A 22,627-nucleotide genomic window follows, 5' to 3' on the forward strand; every position below is an offset into this window, starting at 1 on the left:
ATGACTGTCTTCAAGCCTCGGACCCTCAAAACTAAAGCAGACAGGCCACTAGAAAAATGGATTGGAGAGAGCAGCTAAGCAAGAACAGCAGATGGGACTGGAAGATCTTCTACTACATGTCTGAGATCTAGGAAAATTGAAGTTTAAAGGGATGCTGTCAACTTGAAATCCAGTCAATTTCAAAAAATTGAGTAGTTTCAGGTGCTCTACCTGCTCCCTTACTCCCCCTGCCAATTTTCATGGTTTTACAGCAGTATTTGCTGTTTTCTTTTTAATTTTTTTTCTTCTTCCTCTGTTGCTGGGTGACAGACATCCCTTTTCCTCCCCCAGGTATTATACATAATGCTGTCAAATGGAGAGAATTCCCCTTCCTCCCTCAGAAACTCTTTCTGGTGAGAATGACTGTCGGTGTTACGTAAATCAAACAGCAAGATTTAGCTCATCGTGCCCCTTTCAGCTAACGCGTTCTGGCAGTTTGAGCACAAAAATTAGGTTCTTAGATTTTTGCATGTATTAAAGTTAATGAAAATGTAATATCAGCAATCATGACTGTTACTGCCTATAAAGTATTTTTTTTTTTTTTAAAGTGATTTTTACTTTGCTGAGTCCCGGTGAGTACATCATGTTCCACAATAATGAAAACACAGTTGCTTGAAGCATCATGTGAACTTTAAACACACAAGACACTGAGCATCACTTACTTGGTGGCTCACGATGTGAGGTAGGAATTCTGGTATTATTTTTTTAAACATGGATTATTCTCATCTTTTAGTGCTACTCTCTACAGTCAGCTTCTGATATTAACGTACAGTACAGTACCCAAGAGACATTTATTAGCTACATAATCCCTCAAGTTCTATACATCAACACAAACTGTGGAGGAAGCCAGGTAGAGCCCATTTGATTCTCATCTATATGTATATTCACTGTGTAAATAGATCTGTAGCATTTTTAGCTCAAGCATTACCTTACAGACAAGTACTTCCTCTCAACGGAGAGAGGTGCACACGTTAAGAAATGCTTGGGCTACTCCATCAGACAAGTACAAGGTACTGTCCTTCAGCGACGGAGGGATTACCAGGATTACCACCATTTTACACAAGGGCTGAGGTAAGGCATACAAGTGTTCTGGGACTGAGCAGCCCCCTAAAGAGGGGTTAAGGCATAAAATAATCACTTGAAAAACACTGAATTCATACATCTCATGCACTTTGAAGCTTACAACAGGTAGAAGTGACCAGCAGAAGGTAACAAACCAAACACGGGAAAGCAAAATGTGAACAATGAGGGGCTGGGAAGGGTGTTCAGAGGCATAGCTGCAGAATTGCATTCACCTTACGGAATGAGCCATGATGAAAGCTGATGCTGGAAGTGTGACAGAGAAAGGCAATGAACTGAGCTCTTGCTAAGTGGGAGGAAGATTAAGAATTTCATTATGGCAAAGACTTCCTGTGCTCTTACCACAGACTCCTCTTGCATCCAAGTTGAAGTCTGCTTTAGCTTGCCAGGGTGAAATGAATGAATTCTGACTCATCTCCACAGAAATGGGGAAGATGATTCTGGTTACTTGATCATTCTTCTAAAAACGACCTAAATATGCCAGCGACATATTCTATTTCCCATGTGGTCTCTTAGGAGAAGCCACATTCTTACTTCTCAGATCAAATTCATTTGCTGGATTTAAGAAGATCAGTTTATACCCTCTTATTGGTATGACCCTAAATGCAGCATGAAGCTGCTCACATTGAAACATGCAAAATCCCCCCATCTACAGAAGCTTTCCTGCATGCCCCACTGTATTTTACCTGAAAAAGAGAGCGCAGCTGACTACTAGGTGGGGTTCTGGCTGTTACAAGCTCTGTTGCAAGCTTCGCCACTACCTTCATAACATTAGAGAAGCATAGCTTGCTTCCTCATGCTTCAGTTTCCCCACATACGTACAGTTTGTAGAGGTTTGTTCCAAGAGTTTCACGTTCATTACACTGCACTGGGAAGAGGGAAAACTCAGCTGTGCCTCTATTTGGAGCTTTCTGCCCAGGCAGCTATCAGACACAAGCAAACTCGCGTTCACAAACACCTGCTGCTGGGGCAGAGGAAATGAAATGCATCTACTTAGATCCTGAAGACAGGACCTCACGCTTACGATAATACTCACGCCTTCTAATGTTACAGGTATTTAGAAGGAGAATAAATTGGAGGAGAGCATAGCTATTGCCATAGAGCTCTTTCCTGGACAAGTAGCCTACGGAGGAAGAAGGCTAGGCTGTAACTCTTGCTGCTCAAACCGACACACATCTTGATTCTGCAGAGGTAAAGCTGACTGTGGGACTACAGCCATCTGCTGTAAACTTTCAGACATTTTAATACAGTCCCACTTTCCACGCAGCTGCCCTAATTGCACATGACATGAGATCCAATGCAAATGGGCACCCTGGGATAAGTGTAGTTTGTTACAGCTTATAGGGCTTTACCAAGTCTCTCTTTGCATACGTTAGCAAGAGAAAAGAGCAGCACCAGTTAAAGACATTAATGAATGGATAACAAGCCCTTTGCTATCTTGGGAGGAGGGCAGAACGGAGAAATAAAGAGAAACTTGAGTCAAGTAATCCCCATTTCTTCTTTCGCAGTATTTGCAATCCATCAGTTGGATCCTTGTCATCGTGTTGATCTTTCTTAGAAAGCATCCTTCCCTGAAAATGCCCTGCTTACCATTTTAACGCTTTCAAAGTCTTTCCCTCTTCTGTCTTATTTTCAAGGCAATTGATCGGCTGAAGTAGAGAAGCCCAGGAGAGCAATGGTGATGACTCTGGTGCTGTGCCCAGAGGAAGGCCTTGCAGCGGGGGAGACGGAAGGGAGAAGAGGAGGACAGCACGGACGGGGAGAACTTAGCTACAATTCTTCAATCTTTTCATATCTAAAGAGGACAGCAATCTCTGTTCTATCAGACCGCGTGGCTCGTGCTTTAAATGGTACTTGCTGCTAGTTTGCTTTCCCTGTCTCTGTCTCCCTCCCTTTGAAGCAGACTGGACAGCTTCCTCAAGCTGGCGTTATCACTCCCTCTAACCACTCTTGGCAGGCAATCTAATTCCCCCTGAAAAGGTCACCGCCATTTTAACTGCCTTTCAATCACATTAAGCACGCTGCCGCTCGTGCTCAGAGCGCTGCGCCTGCAGCTCTCCTGACTGAGGTGCGATCGATAAACTGACATCCCGTCCCCTGCCGACAGCCCCGGCCGCAGCTCGCCTCCTGCCCCTCTCCTGGGCAAACCCCCTTCGCAGGGAGGGAGAGAGAGAGAGAGAGAGATCGAGTGCCAAAAACCCCTCCTCGAACGCGCGGGTGGCAGAAGGGAGCTGCTACCCTGGCATTTACTAATCCACTTTGTCCCATCTGCTAAGGAACAGAAGGGTGCAGCGGCCCCCTCCCTCCTCCCGCAGCCCTACAGAGGCAGCGACTTCACAGGACAGTTTGCTCAGGCTCTGCTCCAGACACCTTTGAAGCCGCCTTACAAAGAACAAGCCACCCTCAAGCTTCCCTCAATGCAATCATTACCGTTATCTCTCCCCCCTGCACTTTTTTTTTTTTTTTTTTTTTTGCAGTTAGGAGTTGTGTGTTCCACCCATCGATCCCTGTGTAAGACACTGTTTTAAGTCCTCTTGCCTTTTGACTGTGCTAAGCCGTTTAAGAGATGACAGCGGCTTCTATCAGCACGAAGCTGATGCGATTCTTTTCAGATAAAGCACTTTTTTTTTCCCCGCTCCCCCCCTCCCTTTTCCGTCTTTCAAGTAAGAGACATACACACAAAAAGAGACACTGAATCTTTCAAAGAAAAAGAAAAAAAACCTTTTGAACTTCCCTCAGGAATTCTTTAAAGGGATAACCTTACAGTGTAAACACTGAGGGTAACGTGCATCCATTCTGGAGAGGAACAGAGGAGCTGCTACAAATACGTTGAGTGGTAAAAAAAAAAAAACATCAGAGAGGGAGCCACTTGATGCTTTCACTTGTGAAGCCTCGTTGGCTTCCTAAACAGAGAAACTCATTAGACAAAGATTGCATGAAATAATCTCCTCCAACAAAGCCCATCGGAGAGGGATGATCCTGAGACATGGGGACAGATGGCTACCAAGTGTTCAGGTATTTCAAAAGACATTTTGGTCTTGTAACAGTTCTGAGATAGGAATAGATTTTATTAATACTTCTGTATAGCTTTTTGCTTCCAAGCAAGAGCCTGATTAGAACAGCAGCATTTCATGCTGGTAGCCTTCTGCACCCATCCCAAACAGAAGAAACTTGTCCAGATACAAATTCCTACCTCAAACAGGGCCTCTGCTGAAACAAAGTGGTGCCAAACCCTATATAATTGACAACAACCTTCATTTACATTCCACATTCTTGCAATTTGGGGTAAGCACATTTGGCTCTGCTGTATGAGAGCCCATTGTGGATTTGTAGCTGCAACACCAGTGCAGAAGACAAAGAATTTCCACCTCCTAAGATAGCCCTTAGCACAGAGGAGCAAGTCTTCCCTGCAACAGCTTTGGGAGCAAGAAACCTTCATCCTAAGAACCACACAGGCGAGCCCCTCAGACTGTGATTGCTCTCAAGCATTAGATCGTCTTACAGATAAACTGAGCAGGGCTGTTTGTTTCCCTGACTTCTGTTTTCAAAATGAAAACCCCGAGATCCCCCAACCTCCTCTCACCTGAGAACCTGAGGGGATCTTTCATAAAATTAACCAAGTTTTTTCATCTCAAGAGTGACAAGCTTTGTCCATTAACCAAAAAACGATAAAAAACAGAAGCCAGGTGCCAAGTTTGAGCCAGTTCTGTGAGGCTGCCCAGTGCTCTGAGATGACTGAGATGGCTGCAGCGACCTGCTCCCCCCACCGCCCGGCTGTGACATCTCCTCACAGCAACACACCATTAAAACTGAAATTGATGAGACACACGGCCATCTCTTCTCCCCTCTGGTTTTATGTATTTCCCCACGTCAACTCTTTAGACGTTGGTGACATCCGTGAAGCCTGGCAAAGGCTGTCTGGCGTTGTGAAAGGCCTTTGATTTCCACATCGCTGCTACTTCTCAGCAAAGGGAACGGAGCCAAACACAGAGCCTCGGGTGAGGAGGGTTAACGAGGGCCTTGCCAACTCCAGACAAAGCAGGTTTAAGCATCGGAGGGCATCTCTAAAACGTCGTGCTGTGCTTCAGGGTTGAACATTAGGGATTCTGTCCCTAAACCAAGGGAAGAACCGGCACTGGCAGAGAATGGAAAGAGACAGTCACCTTAAGTTTACTCGAGAGCACACAAAGCAGGCCTGACTGATGAAGACCTCTGAATGGCAGCAGCAGAGAAAACATGAGAACCACTAACAGGAGCATGAAAAAGTTTAACTTGCTTAAAAAGAAGTACAATCGGCTAACAAGTGAGATCATTCCAGCTTTGCTTTGCATCCCAAATTTTTATGGAAACTTCTTGTGCAGGGCAAGCAGGTACCCTGCAGATACTATATGGTCATCTCAAAACATGTGGTAGAAAGTCAGTGGCAAAAAGTTCCCTGATTAGGGAGGAGCATCCTGCACCAAGAAGTGAAGGGGTATAATCCTGGGTTATATCATAATAATAGTTTATATAATGACAGATAGCACGTCTAAGAGTTCCAGATAAAATAAGGAAGAAGTACCAAGGAGTAAGTACTCTGCATTTATACAGCCTGGGAATATTAGCCAGGTGAAGACACCACAATGTCAGGACCAAAGGAACTGGAAGACTGTTCTCAAAAACTCAGTTATTCGGTGAGGGTGAAGGAGAAAACTGCAGAAATGAACTGAGTAGCGTTTCTCATCAGGACTAGTAGTGACAGTGACACAGAGGCATCCCACGCTTCCCTGCTACTGATTGTAATAACTGTACTAGAGAAAAGCCTAAGGCCTTGCACGGTCTCATCAGAACCCTACCTCGAATCACACACACACACACACTCAGCTCTCCACATTGGGGGAAAAAAAAAAGTTACAAAAATGAAGGCCACAGACATGGGAAGTAAACAACGTGAGCTTTGCTGGGTAGCCGTTAAAACCTGAAGAAGTTGTTCCTTCACCTCTGTGCTCCTGATCATCTGCTCTGCTACAATTTAATTTCAGAGGAAGGTAAGAGCAGAGCAGGAGTGCCAGGTTGCCACTGAGCACATGACTGGCTTTTAAGTTCAAGTCCCTTACTTAGTAGCCTTTCCCCTGGAGATATTTTAAATTAAAATCCAAGCTGATATAGGAAGAGATCACATCCCATCCTCTTTATTGAACGGAGGGAGCCAGCTTTCCTCCCCTCATTAGGCATGCACTACGTGGATTGCTTGCGAGAGGCTCCCCTTAGTGCCAGAGGTTCGTGCCAAAGAACAGTTTAGTAAATCCTCCTCTTCGAGGCCAAAGGGCTGCGTGTAAGAAAGGGGCCAGGTTTCCAGCTAAAATTACATTCACCAATAAAGCTCACGAGAGGTCAAATTTTGCCATAACTCACTCTCTCCTCAGTAACTGATTTCCCCGTCACTGGGGAAGGAGCAGAAGAAGAAGGAAAAATAAAATGTGTTTGTCTGGGAGCCCTAAGGGCTTGCAGCGCTGGAGGTGCAGAGCAGGTTCCTGGATTCTCATTTATCAACCTTAAAAGGGATGGAGTGATAAATGCACAACCGGGCCTTTAATATTTTATGCAGGTGCTAAAGCGACTTAGCTGTCACCTTCAATACATCACCAGAGGCTGATACACCAGCTTTCGTCACTCCAGGCTGGGAATTTTTACAATTTCATTTCTATTTCCCTCTCTTCACATATTTCCACGTATATCTTACTATGTGTAACACATAAGAAGCTATTTTCCCCAAATGATCTCCCCATTCTGCCCATTCCTACTCATTCCCTCTTTAGCCACATTTCTCGAGCACGAAATAATGCCATGCTTTTGTTCAAGGCTTGCAGAAATTTTGACTCTTGCAATTCCAGAGGGGCAGAAAGCTGGAACTGCTTTACTTGCTTGCAAAGGGCTAAGGTCCCACCCTTGGTGGAAGAGATTTCCAGGTCCCTCCTTCCAAAGACAAGCAACAATCAACTTCAACAGCAGAATGATTCACGAGTGACCCCAACACATTGGCGCACCTCGAAATCCTCCCTCCAGGAGAGTGGTAGCCCGTATCCTCTTCTGCCCACACCATTCGTACTCTTCGAAGCGGTTGCCGTTCTCGTTCTCGATGTCCACAGAGTCATCCTCAGTCATGCAGGAACCTTCTCTCTGCACGGGGTAAAGCAGGGGCAGAGCGTTGAGATGCACGAAATAGCTCATTGAGGCTAACAGCTCAGGGTGGGATGGAGAAGGAAAGCCGGACTGTTCCCAGGGCAGCATCTGCTTCCCTCCCCCATCCCCAGGCACCTAGAAGTAAATCAGCACTAGACAAACGCGATGACCTTAAGATCAGAAGTGGCAAGGGGTCATCATTTTTGCGCACAGAAATTTAAGCTCTGATTCCTACAACGACACACGTGCATTTCACATGCGTTCCCTTACTTTGCATGCACGATTTCCCTCTCTACCATAGAAGCAACAGATTCCTTTGATCCCCAGCACGGAGAAGCTCCCAAGCTACAGGAACTAGCACAGAATTTTCTCCCAGAGCACGTTATTTGGGTGTGCTGATCAAAAGGCACCCCTCCTTACATCATGCACCCCTTGATGCAACAAGAAGGAATTTGTTTTCTGCTGTGGGCTTTTCTGCAAAACAAGCATGAAAAGCCCTGTGGCAACTCTCTTTCCCCTAGGGCTTGTTCCTCGTTATTCCCGTCTTTGGGAAGAACAGCAAGAGAATGGTTCTGCTCAAACGCACTTCCTACAGTAAGGTGGTCATGCAACATTTACAGGTGCCAGTCTTACAAAAGAAGCCAACAAAAAATAATTCTAATGTTGTCAAAGGCAGAGATCAAAAAGAACTCCTCTTGCTGTGCTCCACGGGAAGCATAAAGTCCTACAAAAGGCTTCATAAACTTCAATAGCTCTGCCTTTACAGTCTACAACTTCAACTTCAATAACGGTGAAAGGGTGCATGAAATAAAAAAGTCACTAATGCGACACAAGAGAAAATCCAGAAGAATCCATCTTCCAAGACAAAGGCAAGTGACTACAGATCTCAGGGAGGCATAGTTAGCGTTGCCTGCGAGCTCAGCAATGTTAGTTTTTGCCCCACATTAGGTCAGTTGCAGACAAAGCTGGGAGTAGGGAGAAGGGAATGGCAGCTGGCGATCCTGCTGCGCCTCTACCTTTGCAAGGCATTGTTCCACATGCCTACTCATCTCCTCCTCGGATCCTGACAGAGGTCGGCTGCAGAGGGGACATACCTGCCCTTCGTCTTGCTTCCTCCGTTTCATTTTTCCAATCCGAGCTGCATGGAGAAACCAAGGAAAGAAAACAAAAGAGGAAGACATGTCAAGTTTGCAGTTCCACTTTTCCCTGGGTGCTCAGCTCCAAAGAACAAGCCTTGGGCAGAAATGGCAAGGTTTCACACCAGAAAACCCCATCACAACTCCTTTTTCTGACCCCCTAAACAGCATGGAGAATTGTACTTAGTGCTTTCCACGTGAAACCTGCAACCTGGGGCTCAGCATAACCTGATTTCAGAAAGGCAGCTGCTCACAGCTGAAGAGCCAGGAGAGCAAATACCTACTGCACAACCCTATGTAAGTTATTCACATACTTTCTCTTGGAAGTCCAAATTGTTTTCAAATCTCGGTGAGATTTTCAAATCAAGCCACTGAACCCTCTTCTGGATGATGTCTCTAAGTGGGAAACTCACCCACTCCCTACACAGAAACTAGCTCAGACCACAGAGAGCTGGTGCAGTGCTCCATAAGCCTTGGACAAGTCAAGTTATGACCACTTTCAGGACCTGCAAACCCTGAATAGTTCCTTCCCAGACAGTCACTAACAAGTCAGAGGAGCACCTTAGCAGCAGGTAACATTTATGGGAAGATCCTTGCTGGTACAAATGCAGCACCTATCCTGGATAGCTTCTGTCTCTATTATTTCCCTATTTTCATGTGCAGAGGAACTGGGGCTACGCTGCCTTCCTGAGGGCACGCGCTGGGAAACAAACACGTTGGGAATCACGATGATTAGAAAAAGCAGCCAAGGTAGCCTGTTGCTTAATCCAATCTCTGGTTAATTTGAGCCATCGTTTAATGTGATCAAAACATCTGGAACCAAATCATTTGCATTAAAAAGAACTTCTGTCCCTTATGATGATGGCTTTAGGCAGGTATTACCGAATAACTCAATCACTGGCTGCAGGAAAGTTCCTGTTTAATTAATAAGGAAGGTCAAAATTCTGAATGAGAGACAAGGAAAAGCCCAAGGAAAGCCCGAGTGATAATGAGAGATGACACCACCAAAGAGCTGCGTTAGCCAGAAATCGTTCCTGACGTGGCGAGCGCCGCGGCGCGCTCTGGGCCTTTGTGCCTGCAGACTGGAAGATCAACAGCTCCCTGCAGCCAGCGAGGAGAAAGGTGCTGGAACGCCAGGACCCTACCAGGGTACGGGGAAAGTTTCTGTCAATTGTTTTCTAAAATGTCAGTTTAGAGCATTCACATCACCGAGTGATTTGTCACGATTTAGCTGAGCGCACCACCACAGACCTGAAAGGCTTCTTTCAAGGCTTTCCTGTTGGCTTCCCTGCACGTGGGACTCTCTGGGTTAGGACATGCTTCCCCACAACCCAGAATTAGGAGTATTCACCATCCCATACACTCCATGATGCTCTAGGATTAACACAGCAGCAAATTCTTCCCTGGACAATGCTTTTCTGCACCAGAAGAGAGCAGATTTGCAAGAAAACCCCCCAAAAAACTCCCTCCACAACAAACCTGTGTTCCTGGTTTCATGAAAACGACTCTGCAAGTGTAACATTCCTACAGTGAGAGACAACTTCAGACTACACCAGGAGTGTTTCTGAAGCCTGGCAATTGGAACAAGAGCGACCCTCTTGAGTCAATGCACACGGCTTTCAGCAATTGTCTGATTTTGTTTGCTGCAGTTCCACATTCCTCTCTCACGCTAGGCAGACACCCACCTGCCTCTCCTCACACCTCAGGTAGTTCAGTACTCCTAGAAGGATGTTTCTGCTAGATTCCCCCCTATTCCATCTGCTTAAACCACCTATCTTCCTCATACTGCCAAAATTTACTCCAGAAGGTAAACTGCTCGACTTCCAGTCAAAAAAGAAGCAAAAATTTTAATTAAAAGTGTTATTTCTGATTTCAGTGTGCCCAGATGAATTACGTTCCACTTTTAAATAAAACAATGACCCCATCAGCTTCTCTGTTTTCCCTTCCTGAAGCCCCCAAAGCCTTCCCTCCTCCTCTTCCTCCGCCAAGGTCACGCAGCCCTGTTACCAGCAGCAGCCCCAGTTAATCCAAGCTCTGTCTGCTTTGTACTTCAGTGCATGAGAGACTTCTGGAGTTCTGGTTTAGTGAGTACCTGCAGCCTCCTGCTCGGCTCTTCCACACAAGTTTCAGATGCTCCTTCCTTGCCTCATTAGCTCTGCAGAGCCAGCACAAAACAGGAGAGGAGGCTGGAATCTGACTCAACCATACCCCAGTAAACACCTATCTGACCAGAGAAAAACGCACGAAGATGGAAACAAAGCCTTCTCGCTCCTGGTCACAGACTTCTTTCCCTCACCTCGTCCTGGTTTTAAACATGGAGGGAAGAAGCAGGGAAAGTATTTGGGTAGGAGTCTCTGTGGCCAATGAATCCAGGTCAGCCAGTCTGTCTGACGAGTGTATCAGTATTTTGGATTTTTTACTGCCAGACTCCTCCAACCCATGCGCTCCCACAGTAACAAAAGGAAAGCATCATGTTTTAGGTCTTGCGCTGATAAACTCCTGGGATCCTTTTGCCACAACAAGCACCTGCTTTGCCCAAGTGCTGGGAACAGAACCGAGCTCTTTCAGCTCCGTGCCAGACCCAGCAGACAGCTCCTCTCGGCTCCTTTAGCTTCTTGCAGCCCTTCCAGCTCCAGTGCCACGAGTGAGAAAGCCACTGGACAGAAGAGGTGTTGAAAGCGAATCCCCCTGCCATTTTCATCCCGTGGAGGCTCGGGGTGCCCCTGGTGACAGCAGGAAAGGAAAGGAAGCGAAGGCCGTCCCGAGCAGCGCTCTCCATGCCCGGCTATCACTTCCAATCAGCACAGCAGGGACAGAGCGGCCCCAAAGGCACGGGGTGATTGTGGCGCTGTCCCGACGGGGAACAGCTCAAAAGAACACGGGAGTGAGACCACAGGATTGTTAATTAGTGTTGATAGATGCAATCATTTCTAATTAGCTCACTAATCCCTCTCCCCCACGCTCCTGTCGTGGGAGCTTGGGAGAGGGAAAGGAAAGAAAAAAAAAGCCATTCCCTCTTGTAATTCAGGGAGATAAAAACACAGCCAGCAGAGGACTGGCTGCAAAGGACTGAGCTCAGGGAAAAAGGGCTTTGCAAGGGGCTGACCCCTTCTTATCTCCACCTGAACAAAGACTCTGTAGTTATTATTGCAGCCTTCTTGCAGGAGGTGAGGAGTTCACTAATTTTTATTAACATTAATAATTATTATTAGGCCATCTGAGGGCTTCTAGCACCTTGAAGGTCCCCTCCTCACAGACATCCTTTACGCAGTGCTCTTGCTGGGTGTGTTCTCCCTGAGGTTGCACTAAAGCCTCGAGCACTTTGTCCTCTCACATCCCCTTGTAGCATCACTCTGCTGATAACATCAGCAAGGAGCAGGACACAGCCTCTTTGAGCCCTACCAGTGCCCAGAAAAGTGTCCTGGGAAAAAACCTAATGGGTTTCAGTATTCACTGCCACCTCCCCTGTAAACAAAAACTCACCTTCAGCACAGGGCAGCCTAATTCCCTCAGGAGTGCTCTTACAGAGCATCCAGCAGTGGACACTACACAAAGCTCTCCTGCAGCATCGAAGGGGATGATTAAGTTACTAGCAATACCTCTCATGATTCCTTCCACCAGGTTGAGTGGTCCCCCGAGCCCCATGCAGACATCATTAGCAGCTCCTGCAATGGCAGGCCAATCAAATTAAATGGAAACATTTTTGTCTCCTTTCCGGTGAAAACCATCTAGCTTTATCCCTCCCCCACCCATCGCCAGCTGCAGAAGCCCACGATGTGCTGGTGCTGGTTCGAGTCCAACTCCAATCCCCTCAGCATTCCATCAGGGGCACCATCGGTCCTGGAACCGGTTTCCCAGGCAGCTGCCAAAGGAGTTTCAATTGAAGATATCCCAGCACCTCCTCTCTACAAATCTACTGCAAGAACTTACGCTTTGCTGGACTTAGGACAAAAAGCTTCTGGGGCTGAGCAGCCTATCGAAGAGATTCTGATCAGAGGAACAAAGGCAGCAACGGTGGAGTACAAAAAGCCACCTCAAGAACATGCTAGAGCAGGAAAACAGATGGTCAAGAATAAATCTGTTTCAGACCTTGTGTGTAATTTGCTGCTCATCTGCCTGAGAGAGAACATTAAGGGCCAAATTCACAGAAGGGCCTCAACGGGGGTTTCACATTTGCACGGCCAAACTTCCACGCAGATGATTTCAGCAATCTGACACTATTCTCTGAGGGCGGCACAGCCTTGACCTGCACAATCCATGTCCCGATAGACCCGTGCAACTTTGTGCTTCTGATTCTGAACGAGCACCTAAGCAGGTTAAATTCCGTAAGCATCAATTTGCAGGGTGGCTAAAAAGTTCTGACTTTGGTGACACTGGAAACAAGGCAAATGAAAGAAATGCCTTCTTCCCCACACGGGTTTGTAGGGAATCAGCATCTCATACTCCTGGGTTCACGAGGACACAACCTCTGCAAAGTGAGTTTAGCACAGGTGAAAGGTGCTGGATTAGCTCACTGAGCCTGACGGGGAGCTTCAGATACCAACACTCCGTCAAGAGCCTGGAAGACAGAACATTAATCTGCTGCTCCAAGGCTTGCAAACGCGTTCACCTTACTTACAGCTCAATTTAAGTTAAAAGCTTGACTTCCAGAATTAAAATTCTGAACTGCCAGGTGCCCGTAAACCACGTAACTATCAGGACCTAATCACCTGGCAGCCAGGCCAACAGCAGCTCCCAGAAGATGCCCCTCTCTCTACCTTCTCTTAGCTCTTGTTGTTCTGCCTGAAGCAACCACAACGGGATGAAACAAATCCAGGAGATCTGACGGGACTCAGGCACAAAAAGCCAGGGCAGCTGAGATTTGAGTCAAGGACAACGTGGGAGAAGAGCGAACGCCACGGGCCTCCTTCTACAGGAGTTTCCCAAAGTGATCCTGGAGCTCAGCTGGTAAGAAACTTCACAGATACCAAAACAAACTGGTAGCATCGATACTGAAAAATACCTTTGGAATGTAACAGAAGCAAACAAAAATGGTACATTCTTCATTGACAGAGTTTTCTATATGCTAAGTTTCTTCAGTGTGTCAATAAGAACATTCAACAAAGAGCCAGATGCCTTTGGACAAGTCCTACAAAATTTCTGACAATGTAAACTGACAGGGATAAGGAAACCAATCTCACAGAGCAAGCTATAAAATTGTGTGATTGATTAGATGCTCATTAAAACACAAGATACAGACAAATAAGCATTTTTTTTTCCCCACAGCGCTCAAGCGTTCTCCATCTGGAGCAACAGTGCTTAAATAACTGTTTAACAATAACGTGGCAAAGCTTATGGATACCACGAGTTATTTTAGAGCAAACAACTGGTGAGGAGGAAAGAAGAAAGCAGGCAGAGTCTGGTGGTCACAAGCACTGAAAGGAGCTGCACACCTATCCGACCACCCGGCTGGACACAAATCTGACAGCATAGGAGTGAATCAGGCATCACTATGGGGACGTTCTGTGAATAATAACCAAGAATCATGAAAAGCTAAGGTCAGGAGGAACAAATTTTGATCCGGCTTGACTTTCTTTGTGATCCAAAGCATTTCAGCTAGTAGTTCTGCATTCAGCTTCCTAACTTCTGGACCTGGTACTGTTAGGGTGTAGAGCAGAACAGCCAGGAAACATCACAATTCAAAGTGGATTAAACAAATTAACCAAATGCCCTCACCTGGAACACGTCTGCTAGTTCTGCTCACTGTACCCCACAATGCATATACAAAGAGTAAAGGGTTCAGCAAAAGCAATGCAAATGCTGAGCAAACTTGAGGCTCCTGTTAGTTGACAAGCCCAGGTTCACAAAAACATCCCAAAACAGGGCCCGAGAGGGGTTCCTCGATTGCAGCCCACACTGACAGCGCTGCAGCCCTGTCAGGCTGAAGTCAAAAGCAGAAAGCACCGCTGCGCCAGTTCAGCAGAGCACGCTGTCATCAAGAGCTTTCATTCATCCTGAAGGACTCCACAATGCCAAGTACCTCTCCAGCCTGGCTCTGACTTTTTTTTTTTTTATTTAAAATTACTGGCCTGAAAAAAGGCGGAAGGTGTGAGCTTAGACTGAACTATCCAAAACGATAAAGAAACAGTTTGACATCACTGACTCCAGAGACCTTTGTCACACAAAACAAGTCACTGCAGGGTAACCCCCGAGTGCATCGCACTCATCTGAAGCCTGTGTCAGGAAAGGGGACTGCCTGCAAACGCTGGCAGCTCACTGCGCTCATCTAGTAGCGTGCACATGCCAACAATTACCCCAAATTGATGCACGGTAACTCATCTCTTTGATGTAGGACTCGACAGACCTTCAAGAGTTCACAGGTTCTGGCCCTTGGGGTGGGTATTTCAGAGTCTCGGAGCCATCTCTGAACTCAGGTATGCACTCCTTGTGAAGACATTGGGTCAGTAACTTCATAAAACTTCCATTTAAGATTATACCAAGCGTAGCACTTCAACTTTAAGCACACTATTTTAGCATCAGCACCATCTAAAGCTTTTTGCTGTTTTGCAAAGATATCTTTACCTTTTCCTAACTAACCAGCATCATCACGTCACCCGTTTGTCCCAAACTATCACAGCAGGAAGCTCAAAATTGGCAAGCCTGGTGGCTTGAGCAACTAAGCCAAGTGGTACCTATTAGACCAGCTATAAGGTCATCTATAAGATCAGATGGCAGAATATTGGTATTATTTAAGTGGTTAAGATCTAACTTCTCTGAAGTTTGGGGAAAGAGCTGAAGAAGTTGAAACTTAAGTAAAGAAAAGATAGGGATGGATCTCTCTGAAAGAAAACGAGCTCTGGTTTAGTTTTTGAACACTAAAGGACTTCTCACTAAGCACATTTGCCCTCTTGTCGTTATCAACACCCGGAAACACGGGATTAAAAGCAACGCGCCAGCATCTGCGGGTCTGAAAGGAAAAAAAAAAAAATCACAACAACCGTGACGTCAGACGCAAGCCCGCTCAGAGACTGGGCGACCGCTGCTTTAAAAGTTCACTGCGAGACCTCGGTGCGGCCGGGCGAGCCGCGAAAACCCAGCAGCGGCCGCGGGGCCTCACAGCAGCGGGCCCAGGCCCTGTGCACGGCTCGGCTCGTGTCGGGGGCCCGGCGTGCAGCGATCCCAGCCCGGGGGCTGCCACAGCGGAGGCGGCCAGGCCGGCATGTTGGGGGGGGGGGGGGGGGGATCCGGACCCCTCGGGGGGGGGATTTTGGGGCCCGGCGGGGCTGCAGGAGAGCCGTGGCGCCGCACTCACCGTTCAGCCGCGTCTGCCGGTTGGCTCGCACCCGCAGGAAGGTCTGCAGAGGGGACACAAGAGCGGAGAACCATCAGCACCCCCCCCTCGGTCAACGAGGCCCAGGCCCGGCCGCCCCCCCCCCCCCCACCGCCCCCCCCAACCCCCTCCAAACCCCCCCCGGGGCCTTCTCCCGCCTCCCACACGCCCCCACCTCTTCCCGGCCGCCTGCGCCGGGCCCCCTGGTGCCGCTCTGCATAGCCGCGGGCTGGCGGCGAGGCGGAGGAGCGGCGGCCCCCCCCCCGCGGCCCGGGATGCGGGCGGATGCGGCGCGGCCCGGCCCGGCCCGGCAGGAGCCGCCGCTCAGCCCCCGGCGGCCGCCGCCATGTTGGCCCCGGTCATGTGACCCGCCGCCGAGCTGGGGGGGGGGTGAAAGGTCAGGCGGCGGAGGAGGGAGTTCCCATGGCAACCGGCAGGCGGCAGCACGGCCCCCCCCCTCCCGTCAAAGCCCCTCCTCGCACCCCCCCGGCCAATCAGCGCCCTGCGGCGGGAGGGATTGGCCAATCAGAGGGCGGGGGTAATCGGCCTGCAGGGCCACGCAGCCAATGGAGGACTAGGAGAGGCTGCAGGCCTTGCGCTTTGGCCAATAGGAAGTGGGAGCGCTTCAGGCCCGACGGCTGCAGCCAATCAGAGACTTGGGATCGACTGGAACCCAGTGGTGCCGGCCAATCAGCTGCTGCCCTGCGCCTTCTCCCTCAGGGCCAGGCAGCCCCAGGGCCTCCTGGTGCCTCAGCCAGGCCGGGGCCTTCCCTGCTGCCATGACCGGCCCTGTGTCCCCTGGCAGCATCCCCTCACGCTGCTCGTCACTGGTTTCAATTAATTAGTTAATTAATTTAATTAATTAGTTAATTAATTAATTAAGCAATGCGGACAGCCCGAGCGCTGTGCAAGCCGGTGTTCCTGCAGCACTCCCTTTCACAAATCTCTTTCTTCCCTAAATATCCCCATGGTAAATAATTAGGAGGACTAAGGAAAACGAGTCACAGGAGTTCTGAAAAGCTGTACGCCAATAACTCCCACCCTAGCGTGTTACTAATACAGTGCATATTTGCCATTAGATCACAAAAAGCACAAGGGACAGGCGTAGTCCCAGCACACCGCTGCATATGGAAAGCTAAATTTCGCAGCCTTTAAAGTCACCGAGAGCCTTCAGCTCTGGTTCCTGAGCATTTCACTCGGTAAGCCAGGAAGACTGAATTCTCATGGACGGTGTGGCTTTATTAAGGATACGCAGAGGCTTTACACAACCCTGGCACCCACTCCAAGGTCCCTTTACGCTGCCAGAGCGGCATAAAGCAGACAGCGTAAGCGTAAATGAAAATCAGGCCCCAGAGGTCTTTTCTCCCTGCAGTGCGGGCTTACAGCTCCCATTACGCATTTGCATTAAGGGCTGCAACCCTCCATAAAATACACTCACAAACTTAAAACACATTAGAGACCAGCTAGGCTCAGCACAGAGAGGGGGCTTCTGCTGAGAATATTTGTCCTCAAGTATGACATAATAAAAATTTATAGGAACAGAGGACTGCAAGGGACCGCCAATTTCACCGAGACTGAAATCTGGACGAACGGGAAGGGAGGGGTGTTCTCGAACAAAGGGGGCCATTGCAAAAGTCTTTTCCACACCCTCTTGGAAGGAGCATAATTTATTTATTAGCCTACTTATTAAGTGGGCGGGAAAGAGAGATGAATTACCTGAACGAGGCGTTTCTGCATCTTCTGTGGGTTTTGCTTCTCTTACTTTGCACCAGGTCTCATCATTCATACAAGGGCAAAGCAACCGTGATGTGACACCAAATTAGAACCCACAGCTACGTTGGAATATGTAGCAAAACCCGGAGGATTTGGCCCTTATTTGATAATATCACTAATAATAGGGCAGAGGGCAGGATAATGGGCAACAAAGGCAGTTTTCTGCTACTAATAGGGCCTATCTCCAGGAACGGGTGTGTTAGTTGGGGCTGCTGGGCTAGACCCCAAATGGTGGCCATCAGCCTCTCCTGCAGCTCCAAATGCAGACCTGGCACATGTGAAGTGGCCTATATAGGATCCCCTGACATTGGGCACAGGGTGTCACTGCCAAGGACATAGGGCCATGGATATAGGAGAGGATATAGGGATATAGGGATGCCTGTAGGGTCATGGTTTTATGCCAGGCTGGTACAGCTATGGCCCACCCAGCCTGTCCTCATGGCAGGCAGAGGAATGCTTGGGTCTGTGCTGAAGGCTACAGCTATTTTAACAGCTGCCTTTCGGAGTTTTGAAGCCAGTGGCTGAGCACAGGCTTGCAGCCAAACTGTTCGGAGCTGTCTCGAACTGGAGTCCAGGTTGCTAGCCTGCCCCCAAAACACAGACTTCCTACAAGCAGAGCTGTACTCTGGCTGCTGCCTTCCTCATCCTTTGCTGTTCCATCTCCCTGAACGTTTACTCAGTGTGTCGCAACGAGTCAAGACCCGCTACTTCTCTGGGCAGAGCAGGGTTACAAAACACGCTGGCATGGTTGTGGATGGTCCAAAATTTGGGTGGGAGTCACGAGTCGGTTTGCTGGGCAGCGGCACACCAGCCAAACGGAGAATTTTGGCCTGCTGCAGGCTGACATCATTCACTCTTAGACAAAAAAAAATAATAAAATCACTTCTCTGGAAGTTTCACGGTGGCATGGGGTAAGTAATGACAAACACAGCCATAGCAACGGCAGGGGTGATGAATATAATGCAACAGAAACCTTTACAACGATTTCAAGCAGTTCTGCACAGCTGTGCTTCAAAGCCAGAGCTGGGAGGACCCTGCAGGCAAAAATCTGCCTTTGTGGCCATGTGAGGACAAAGTGATTGTGTCCCCAGTCTGCAGGCAGGTGGGCACTGGTACAGAGCTGGGGAGCTCCTGGAGAGCTGCGGGTGCTGGAGCGAGCTGGCTCCCCGGCTATGGCGAGAGCAGTGCTGGTGTCTGCCTGCTTACCTGGTATCTGTCCGAGTGATGGATGTCATCCGAGGAGTGGGGCGATGCTGTCGGGGAGTCTCCTTCCCGCTTGATTGAGGCCGACAACAAAATTGACTGCGAGAGAAAGGAGAAATTCATGCTGTGAGCATGGCCGGGCTCTCTGCCCCATGCTAAGCTGCCCTCAAAGGCATGGAGAGCATGTCCACATGGCGTGGGGACAGACTGCTGCAATGTGGGGGTGTGAAGTGGCTTCACACTTCACCTTGAAGGGATTTGATCACCTGCCCTGTGACGGGATGGGCTGCAGGGGCTGCTGCCTGCTCCAGCCCAGTGCAAACACATCTGCTCAAAGCGATGTGCGAGGAGGGGCAGCAGGGACACCCCGCAATCCATGCCGGGCAGAGGCCATCAGGTTTGCTGGCTTGGGAAGGGAGGTCAGGCTGATGCTGCTTTCAGCACGCGCTGCCAGTTTTAGAAGCAGACACCAGCCCAGAGCCCAAGGGACGTGCGATTTAAAGTGATTCAGCTGGTGAGAACCATCTTAAATTTGCTTTCTCTCCTATCAGCCCTCCCCTACCCCGTCTGACGGATGAACTATTTACAGGGAAGCATGAGCACGCATCCCTGGGCCGTAAAGGCTGCCCAGCACTCATGGGCTGGGGGAGGCAATGAAACAGCCACGGCAGCAAACGCTGCTCTGCGTGTGCCCCTCCTGTGCTGGGCGAGCATCTTGCACACGAGGCTTCCCAGGTGCCCGTTAATTTATCTCTGGTTGTACAGCACGCAGTGTCAGAGCACTGCACAGACACACTCTGCCCTGCAGATGCCATAGGGGGTCCAGGAGAGTCCCCTGAGGAATAAAACCCCCCAGAAATCTACAAAAACCATACAGCGACGCGGGGGTGTGCTGGCACGGAGCAACGCCAGCGCACGCTCATCCACCACTGCAAGTTCCACTACATCTCTCCCTAGCCTTGTACACCACGCTAAAGCTCTCAGCAGCACAACCACCTCTTCATTCTGTAATGATGCTATTTATTTTAATAAGCGGCGCAGAAAAAAAGGGCCTTTTAGAAGGTTAAAAAGATCAGTGGTGTTTGAGACCTAAGAAATCGCTGATAAACTTCAAGTCAATAGTGGGTAAGTCTAAATTCTACAGGCAATGAACCTGAGCGGGAAAATTTCTGCAGGAGTTTGACAGCATTTAAAAAAATGTACGCTGAGTTGTAAGTGAAGTTTATTATTAGAAGAATTTGAAGGGGAAATCCAATTTAAAATTCTAATTTAAAATATAAATTAGCTAAACTAGGTTAAATATGGCACGCTGCGTTGTAAAAAATATACACTGTAAGCACAGCTCTCCAGATGTTTGTTTCCGAGAATCAGCTGGCAAGATCCAACAATAAATGACTGCTCGGAGATGTGTATGTTTGCAAAGGGAAGTGTAGATATCATCTGAATTGGACAGGTCAAGTGTGGTGACAACATTATTAAAAAGCATAATACCTTGGAGAAAGGCAAGCATTCCAGAAACATTTGCCTCTGGGCTGAAATGAAACGTGAAAAAATGTGCATTTTTTGGAAAGATACAAGCAAGGGGAAGAATGACTCAGCATACAAATCCGTTCAGTCAGCAGGATGTGATCCCCGGGCTCCGACAGCCTGCCTGGCGAGGGAAGCAAAGCGGCGAGGGGTGCAGGGAGGGAGCAGGATTTGGGGTGCTGGGTGAGAGGGGTCACGGGGGAATTGCCCCGCTGGGGTGCTCAGTTATCAGCTAATCAGCTGTGAGGAGCTACCAGGAGAACTTCTGCAGAATGCAGACCCCAGCTCCTGCTATAATTTAGGGGTTTTATTTTCTAAGAGGAGAACGAAGATCATTTTTGCACATGTCCCATAAATTGGAGGGACTCAAAGCCTTCAAGTGGGACTCGGAACAACATCCTGATTGCAGCAGTGTTAATGCCCCTTCCCCCCTAATAAGCTGAGCACTCGGGAGCTGGGAGGGTTAAATGCATTCCGTTTTCCAATGTATTCTAGAAAAGGGGAAAAAATACCCATCTCCCCATTCCCCGTCGACAGACAGACAAACCCTCCCCGCCTCCAGCTCCCCCCTCAGCCTCTGGTAGCTCTAATCCAATATTATTATGTGAAAAATGGTTGGGCTAGCTATGGAGACAGTAAATTAAACGTTATGTATTAGTTTTTAGCGTGTGGTCCCGGGAAGAACGCCGGCCCCATTTATTCCACAAACCTCCTGAGCACCATGGCGATGACCTCTGGAAAAACGCAGGGCTAAACTAATCCCAAAGATGTCAATCTCGAGGCCTCTTCTACATACACTTGCAGTTTAGATTAATAAACTGTCTATTTTTAAATTGTGTGCAAGCACTTCAATTTTAAATACCTTGCCGGCATGTTAAGCACGGCGTTAGAGATGCCAAGTCACACTTCCCCTCTGCTGTTAGGAAACTCGACTTCATTTGTTTTTCTCATTTTCCTGAGACGTGGCACACTTTGCCTTGCAGCCCGTGCTGGTGGGATGGCCACGGGGCATGTGGGGAAGCAGGCTCAGGGGCTGAGGGATTGGGAAAGGTGCTGGAGAGCAGGGTGACTTCCATTACTGCATTGGGCCAGGCTGTCCGCCTTCCCGATTTTGGCCTCTTTTTCCCCAAATCGTCATATTGGGGCTGTTTCCCAGGGGCTAGGTGCTCCATCTCATCGCCAGCATCTGGGAAGATGGCTGCAGGGGAAAAGGGCAGCGTTGCACCTGCCCTCCCAGCCCTCATGCACCCCTAAGCTGCTGGTCAGACCCAAATCCTGTCTTTCCACCTCAAAAGTGAGGCCTGGCATGCAGAAATCTGTGCCACGCTCACTGCCTTGGCTACCTGTTTGGGAAGCGTTTGAGCTACCAGGGTGAGAGCATCCTCCTCTCCCCGGTGTCCCCTTCCCTGGCAAACCACAGCTCCCAGTGTCAGACACTCGTGTGAGCCACCGTGCAGCCTCATATTTCTCCCTCCCCTTTAAATCATCTCTCCATTGGGTAAAGGCACTCTCCGCGGAGGTTATAAACCCTGAGAGGATCAGCCTGAGCATTACACCTGGGGCAAGCTAAATAAAAAAAGGTCACCGGCGCTTTTTAAACATGGACAAAAAAGCAGTAAAATGTGTTTGGAAAAAAAAATCTGGCATTAAATCATGACTTTTTGCCTGGCTTGCCTCATTAAAAGTGGCCTTTTGGAAGGTAAAATTATCATTGTAAGTGATAAGATCTTTAAGAAAATAATTCACGGCTTCTTCACCCTTTAATATGATAGCCGCCACCGGCTAATTTTTTTCTTAATGGCAACGAGGCCATCAATCTTGTCCGAGCCGTGTGCTCGCTCCTTCCTCCTGCCCCTCCTGCCGTGCTGGGCAGCCACGGCCCCGCTCGGCATTTCCATCCTCCCCGTTTGGGTGCTCGGCAGGTTTGGCATGAGCCAGACGTGCACAGCGTTACCTCCATCGCTCCCCGTGCAGTGTGGGGTTGGAGCTGCACGAGGAGGGGACGTGTTTCTGGATACAGCTGCTGGAGCGAGGGATGGATGGAAACCACCAGCCCCAAAACCAGCAGCTCGCTGGGGCAGCATTGGCACTGCTGACATCCCGCTTCCTCTCAAGGCCGGTCATTTGGGAGTGTTAAAGTGCTGGACTCCAGCTTTCTGATAGCCCTGGAAAAACACAGGGAGTCTATTTTTCTTAAACGATCCATCACAGCTGCTGTCAGCAGAACAAATATCCCAACTCTGCTTTTTATATATCTATATGGTCCTTTTCTTTTTTTTCCTTTTTTTTTTTTTTTTTTTTTTTGGCACAAAGTGTTCCCTGCTTGATGCATTCAGCTTTAACTCTGCCGCCTAAATAGGTACTTATCACTTAACATGGAGGTGATGGCTTGACATGT

At 48.5% G+C, this 22,627-nt stretch overlaps 1 protein-coding gene across 4 annotated transcripts in view; it reads right to left on the reverse strand.

The window, feature by feature from the left end:
* The window catches only part of RNF220 (ring finger protein 220), a 179,425-nt gene that overhangs the window by 35,921 nt on the left and 120,877 nt on the right, over positions 1 to 22,627 (reverse strand). For 2 of the 4 annotated variants that reach the window (XM_032192568.1, XM_032192572.1), the window contains 4 exons: positions 18,706 to 18,801; positions 15,709 to 15,751; positions 8,298 to 8,419; positions 7,146 to 7,278 (listed from right to left, as the gene is read on the reverse strand). In XM_032192568.1, the coding sequence (XP_032048459.1) occupies positions 7,146 to 7,278; positions 8,298 to 8,419; positions 15,709 to 15,751; positions 18,706 to 18,801 (394 nt within the window). Of the gene's footprint in view, positions 1 to 7,145; positions 7,279 to 8,297; positions 8,420 to 15,708; positions 15,752 to 15,901; positions 16,005 to 18,705; positions 18,802 to 22,627 lie in introns of those variants that run through there. The other 2 variants (XM_032192570.1, XM_032192571.1) reach the window with 2 other exon arrangements.

This window comes from Aythya fuligula, chromosome 8 (genome assembly GCF_009819795.1).
Source record: "Aythya fuligula isolate bAytFul2 chromosome 8, bAytFul2.pri, whole genome shotgun sequence".
Lineage (NCBI taxonomy): Eukaryota > Metazoa > Chordata > Aves > Anseriformes > Anatidae > Aythya > Aythya fuligula.